The sequence below is a fragment of the Lynx canadensis genome, chromosome D2 (genome assembly GCF_007474595.2).
Source record: "Lynx canadensis isolate LIC74 chromosome D2, mLynCan4.pri.v2, whole genome shotgun sequence".
Classification (NCBI taxonomy): domain Eukaryota; kingdom Metazoa; phylum Chordata; class Mammalia; order Carnivora; family Felidae; genus Lynx; species Lynx canadensis.
This window is the reverse complement of record NC_044313.2, coordinates 52,971,886-52,978,791: the sequence shown is the minus strand read 5'-3', so window position 1 is coordinate 52,978,791 and position 6,906 is coordinate 52,971,886. Positions and strand designations below refer to the sequence as shown.

The 6,906-nt window shown below is 38.6% G+C and overlaps 1 protein-coding gene across 2 annotated transcripts in view; it reads left to right on the top strand.

The window, feature by feature from the left end:
* Positions 1-6,906, top strand: part of VCL (vinculin) — a 110,275-nt gene that overhangs the window by 62,625 nt on the left and 40,744 nt on the right. For both annotated transcript variants that reach the window (XM_030334251.1, XM_030334250.2), the window contains exons 3-6: positions 699-849; positions 1,033-1,141; positions 3,440-3,562; positions 5,157-5,317. In XM_030334251.1, the coding sequence (XP_030190111.1) occupies positions 699-849; positions 1,033-1,141; positions 3,440-3,562; positions 5,157-5,317 (544 nt within the window). The remainder of the gene's footprint in view (positions 1-698; positions 850-1,032; positions 1,142-3,439; positions 3,563-5,156; positions 5,318-6,906) is intronic.

Below are 6,906 nucleotides of genomic sequence, written 5' to 3'. Positions count from 1 at the left end.
CTATGTTATTGAACTGTATTAATATTAAACTATAAATGGTTTGGTTATTAATGCTAGTGGCCTTTTAATTAACAACATAGTGTTAGAGGGCTCTTTTCAAACAGTCCAGTGGATTTGTCAAATCCTTTTAGCTAGATGAATGAGAATTTATGCTTTACTTCATACTTTTTGTTTCCTCCTAATCCTTTGTGTTATCTGATTATTAAATTTCATTTAACACAGTGCTTTGGCATTTTAATTTACTTCCAGATATTAAATCTGAAACTGTTGTTAAGGATTTTCGTTCTTTGTGTGGTGTCTCTTTTTTTTTGTGTGTGTGTGTGTGTGTGTGTGGTGTCTTTTAACGGCAGTGTCGATGGGGCGAGGAAGAAGGAAACAAAGGAGTTGCAGAGATATATAGCAACCTAAACTGAAAGGTCTAAAACATTTTGTCATCATTTTTTGTTGCCAGGAAATAACAAAGAACAAGGGCTTAGTGAAGTGAATGAGTGAATGTGTGAATGAATGAATGGATGGATGGATGTACCCCCTTAAATTGTAGATTTTAAAAGCTAAAATCTTAAATCCTATTGTAAATTGGTCTTGGCAATTTTCCATGCAGTAAAAAAATGTGGATATGTCTCTTCATTCTTTGCATTGCACGTGATATTCTTCTGCTTGGTTCTGCCAGTGAATTAACTCCATGTTCCTCCCCGCAGGGTGGAGAATGCTTGTACCAAGCTTGTTCAGGCAGCCCAGATGCTTCAGTCAGATCCTTACTCGGTGCCTGCTCGAGATTATCTTATCGATGGGTCAAGGGGCATCCTTTCAGGCACATCAGACCTGCTCCTTACCTTCGATGAGGCTGAGGTAGGCAATCTGAGGCCCATGCAGACCTCTTCCAGGCAAAAGTCTTAAAGATAGTCTTAAAAGTAATAATGGAGGATTGATGACTGTTGAGGATGGGAAGATGTTGAAGAGCTGCACATCTGAATTCGCATGTTTTCTACTTATTGTTCACTCACTTGACTAAAATATGAAATCTGTTTTCAGGTTCGTAAAATTATTAGAGTTTGCAAAGGAATTTTGGAATATCTTACAGTGGCAGAGGTGGTGGAAACTATGGAAGATTTGGTCACTTACACAAAGAATCTTGGACCAGGTTAGTCATGTCCAGTTTTTATAATAAAGAGTTTTTAGAGATTGTCCAGTTTGATCAAGGTGAAAGAAGTACTCCCTCCTGCTTTTTGCCCAAGATTAGTCATGACACATTGGGTTTTGAGGTGTCTGTACTCTGCTGATGGAGCTGACACTGTGTTTCTACTGAGGAGATATCATTGTCTCTGAAAGCTGAATCTGCTTTCTACAAATCCTGGCCCTGCCTAATGAATTAAACTAGACATTGTAAATGTTGCTGGAGAATATAGGAAATACTTTTCTATTACTGTAATGCTTAAGGCCACCCTGAATTCTGACCCCTCCATTCCCTATTATACAGCATTCCTTCACTGTTTGCCAGCTGGCCTGTAGCTCTTAATGACCTCGTGTCTTGTTAATTAGCCTGCCTACTATTATGGATTCATGCCCTAGCCCGAGGCTGCATAATGTAATCAGACCTGGAAGAAGAGAAGAGCTACTGTGACTAAGTCTCATTTTGAAATGATTGTTTAGTCACCTGAGAATTGAATATTCAAAATACATGAACAGATACCAGCTTTTTCTGTTATAGGCATATAACATGAACTTGAGGGTCCTTAAAGTATGATTGAGACCAATGACAGGACAACCTCAGATGTTCAACTTATCAGTAGTAAAGATCACATACCACCTCATAAGAGTCTTTTGCCTTAGGTGAAATGATTTTTAATTCACAGTGTGTTCATGCGGTTCCGATACACTCATTCTGTAAACTTATGGCAGTTAAGACTTTCTCTGAGCCATCTTTTTTTTTTTTAAATTTTTTTTCAACGTTTTTATTTATTTTTGGGACAGAGAGAGACAGAGCATGAACGGGGGAGGGGCAGAGAGAGAGGGAGACACAGAATCGGAAACAGGGTCCAGGCTCTGAGCCATCAGCCCAGAGCCCGACGCGGGGCTCGAACTCACGGACCGCGAGATCGTGACCTGGCTGAAGTCGGACGCTTAACCGACTGCGCCACCCAGGCGCCCCAACTCTGAGCCATCTTTGAAGATCACCAGGAAATGCCTTTAGAGCAGTATTCTTTAAACTTTCCCATAGCACTGGGAAAATAAAGTTTATTTCTTCAAATAAAATCTTACACGGAATCCCAACACATAAAGACAAAAATGGAACTATTCTGAATGAGGCAGGGGCAACCCCTCCTTTCCTACCCCTCTTTGGTATCCTTTGATGATCTGTGAAACTACTTAAGAAATCTTAAGAGCAGTTTGAAAACCAAAGCTTGAGAGAATCACATAGCACCTTTGAATAATAACCAAAGTAAACAAAAAGTGCTAGCAGGCCGGTTCCAAAACACCAGATGCTTTTGATTGCTGTCCTTAGTATAATTATTTTTATAATATTTCTATTTGTTTCTAATTATAAAAATAGTACATGCTTATTTTGGACAAATCGGAAAGTACAGAAAAATATAAAGATGAAAACAAAACACATTATTGTAATTCTTAAGATTTTTTTCAGCCACTAGATTCTCAGTACTAAGCTCGCATGAGATTTTTTTTTTTTTTTACTATTTTTTTTTTTAATGTCTTTACTTTTGAGAGAGAGAGAGAGAGAGCATGAGCAGGGGAGGGGCAGAGAGAGGGAGAATCCAGAAGCAGGCTCCAGACCTTGAGCTGTCAGCGCAGAGCCTGATGTGGGGCTCGAACTCACTAACTGCGAGATCATGACCTGAGCCAAAGTCATACGCTCAGCTGACTGAGCCACCCAGGTGCCTCAGCTTGCATGACATTCTTACATACGTGCAGTGGCCAGATACATTATGTGAACCTGGTATGTGTAGTAACCAGGCAAAATATTTTTATTCATTTTTTGCAAATACATATTTGTTTTTCACAAATATGTTTTTATATTTTATATACATATAATATATTATTTATATTATAATTATACATTATATTATGTATTATTTATATTATTTATAATATATATTATTTATATTATTTATAATATATATTATTTATATTATTTATAATATATAGATATAATATATTTTATATGTCAACCATGTGAAAATTATGTCATAGTTTGGATTTACATTTAACAAATTACTTTTAATGAAATGAATAAAGTTGCATTGTTACAGCTGCCCTGAAAAATTTTTATCAAAAATGCTACAGTTCAGTGACAGTATCTGTTGTTTAAATAAGCTGACAATCAGTTTGGACTTTTGTAGTCATTTGTAATGGATTTAGGCTCAGAAAGTGAATCTGGATCGTTTCACGACTCACCCTGCACAATTTATTCCTTATGCCCCAGGAATGACGAAGATGGCCAAGATGATTGATGAAAGGCAGCAGGAACTGACTCACCAGGAGCACCGAGTGATGTTGGTGAACTCCATGAACACTGTGAAAGAGTTGCTGCCAGTTCTCATTTCAGGTATTTTCTGCCTGTACATTATCTTACAGGGAAAAAAAAGTCACTATATTCTAAACTCCTGAAGTTCATTTTCTTTTGCTGCTCGGTTGCATGTCCTTCAGGCTGGGTAAAAATGAGACCTGATAGATTGGGTGTTACTTGATGGCTGTAGCTGATTGGCCAAGAACCAGTATTCATCTTCTGTAATGTCCTCCTTCTCCTGCTCTTTGTTTGAAGCTGCCTTTCCTGTTGCCCAGCTCTGTTCTCATAGTTCTACTAGGCTCCTTTTCTAGGAGGTAGAATGTCTGGAAACTTTAGTTATGGGCATATGAATATTGACACTTTTATTTGTGTTATGAAAAAAGAATTAGCTGGAATGGATATTATAGAGTACTATATGACAAAGAAGTGACCCCAAAGTCCACAGTTTTTCCTAAAACAAATTGAACTGTACAGAGCTAGTGTACCAGATGGGACTTCTTTTCCACTGGGTAGAGCCCAGAAATGCAAACATGGTGGCCGCTGTCTCAGCTAGCACGAGGGAGCTACACTCATTGGGTGTGTAGTATGTACCAGATACCTCATGGTTCACATAAGCTATCTTAGTCAAGTTAAGGGTTAGTTTTAACTGTCAGAGGGCAGCTCTATAGTCTGTCTTTTTTTTGTTTGTTTGTTTGTTTCCTATTTTCAAAATCTTGTAGGGCATGTCCTGGCACCCCCAGATCCTGCCTTCCTGCTTTGGCATTTCAGGTAGTAGCTAAAAAAGGAGAGGTGAATGTAAGAGCTCAGAAAGCCCTTATATGAACCAGAAAACAAAACATTTGTGAGTAGAGTCTTACTATCTCCGTGGGAAATGTTTTTGAGGCCAGCTGTTCCATGTGATAGAAGAGTTTTCGGAGCAAGATTTCTTTCTGATCTGGGTAACTCAATAAAGTGTTGGTTAGTCTTTGTCTTCACAATTTTAATTATTTTATGGGAAGATATTCTCTTTCTCTAGTGCTTCAAATTATCAGTATTTTCTTGTACTTTCGGGGGTTAAAAAGTTCCTACTACATGTTGAGAGAAATTCTGAAAGATAAACTCAGTATTTTGGGATCTTCATTAGGATTGGGTGCAGGAGCATACTCCAGTTACAGTTGTACTGACTATTTTTGTCTTGTCCTATTGGGTGTGCATTAGATGGGGCACAGTGTTAGGGCTGGGATGATAACGTGATTTAGAAGGATATTGGACATTTTGGGATTATAGGTCATCTATATATGCATGTCAGATTAGCTCCCTGATCATTTGTAGTGATGTCTTGTACCTTAAGGTTGCTGATATTGGAACTTCATTGGCAGCCTTCAGTGTTTTGTTTGTTTGTTTTGTTTTGTTTTTAATATATTCTTTTTTTTAAGATTTTATTTTTTTAAGGTGTCTCTACACCTAATGTAAGCCTCAAACACACAACCCGAGATCAAGAGTCTCACGTTCCACCAACTGAGCCAAACTAATATATTCTTTTTAAGATCTTAGAAACCCAAAACATGTACTAAAATATGGAATATCTTGTGTGAATGTTGTCATACAGCAAGATTAAATTCTAAGCTTAGTTTCTGATCGTTTATTTTTACAGCTATGAAGATTTTTGTAACAACTAAAAATTCAAAAAACCAAGGAATAGAAGAAGCTTTGAAAAATCGCAATTTTACTGTAGAAAAGATGAGTGCTGAAATTAATGAGATCATCCGTGTATTACAACTCACTTCTTGGGATGAAGATGCCTGGGCCAGCAAGGTGTGTGTTCTCAGAGGGGAAATAAGAAAACTCCTGAATTCTCCCCTCACATTTTATCTTGTAATTGTGGGTGGCGTAAGAGTACTCAGATTTTATAAAATAATTTCTACTTCACTCTTCATGGGTTTCATGGGTTACTTGCTGCTTTTGCAAATTTACTTTGCCCCAGACTAGAACAAAGAAATGGGTATGTGGGGTGAATGGCCAGTTGAAGGCTCAGATGTGTAGCTTTTTCTTTAAGCTGGACCCTCGCTGGTCTGGTGGAGGAATTCTGATGTGGTGTCTACTCCCCTGGGTGGGAACCCTCCCTTTTTATGTGGGTGGTTGTTGCTAGGTGACTAAGTAAGATACAGAATATGCCTGTGACTGAATTTTATGGAGACTTTTCCTTAACCAACCTTTGAACTAAGAAATCTACAGAGGAAATTGTTGGCATTTCTAGGTGTGTCCCTTCAGCATACCATTTTCCTTAAGGAAAGCTTAATTAAAATATTAGTTTGCACATTCGTGAAAACCTCGTTTGAGGGTCCTATTCACCCTTTATCTAGAATTTCTTCCTGGACTCCAAAAGAGTTGGTGAATTTCTTCTAGAGCCTAGTAGCAGTGGTCTTGTGTTGCTGCTACTGTGGTCTGCTTCTCCCTGTCTAGTGACTCTCTGGGAGAATAGGGGCACTTGGGTTTACGCTTTCCTGGGTAGAGCCCAAGATACAAGCAGTGGAGGAAACACACTCCATGTGTGACTCAGATGGTGTTTCCAGAGCCCCCAGCAGGCTAGTAGCAAAGAGGGGATTTGTAATATGACTTCCACTGGGTGCGCAGTAGGGCTGTGTTTATCCTCCAGGACACCTATAAGGTAAGGTCAAAGGTGGGGTCTTAAAATCACCAGCCCTCTCTCTTGTTGCCCAGAAAGTGAATCTAAATATGCAGAAGGAAATTAGCTTATCTTAACTATGGATTTGTTTACAGAGGCACAAAGCTCTTGAACAAGTTCTAAGACTGTATTTTAAATCTATATGGTGAAATCATTTTAAGTCTTTGATATTTTACTTAATTTTGCTTTTGCATATTTGACAACTTTCACTTCCCTGTTATGACTTCTTTATGCATCTTTTTTTTGTTCTCTTGTTTGTTTTATTCTTTTTCTCACATTTAGAAGGTAAGCTTTCTCTTGCCCTCTAGTTTCTTTTTCGCTTAAAAAGAGAAAAAGCATGTCTGTGAGGTTTTCTTGTGCTGTGTGCCGTGCCTTATTCCGTGTGCCGGTGTGTAACACTGTTTCCGAATGTGCGTCAGAATGTGGTTTAATCTGGGACTCGGGGCTGTGTCTGGCAGACTGACTCTGGCTCGTATTGAGCTATTTCTTTGGGGAAAGCAAAAGAAAATACATTACTATGGGATATCAGACTTTCTGTGTTTGGTGGGTGCTTTCATCTTTTTGAACAGGCTCCTGAGAACTGTTTTGGCCTGGTCATTCCTACTGACTTCATTTGAGGGGCAAGTTTCTCCAAGTAGCTGGGTGACCTCCAAGTTACCTGTGGACCCTGCTCTTAGGAAAGGAAACTTCTAGCAGATGCCATCACTGTATTTGCATT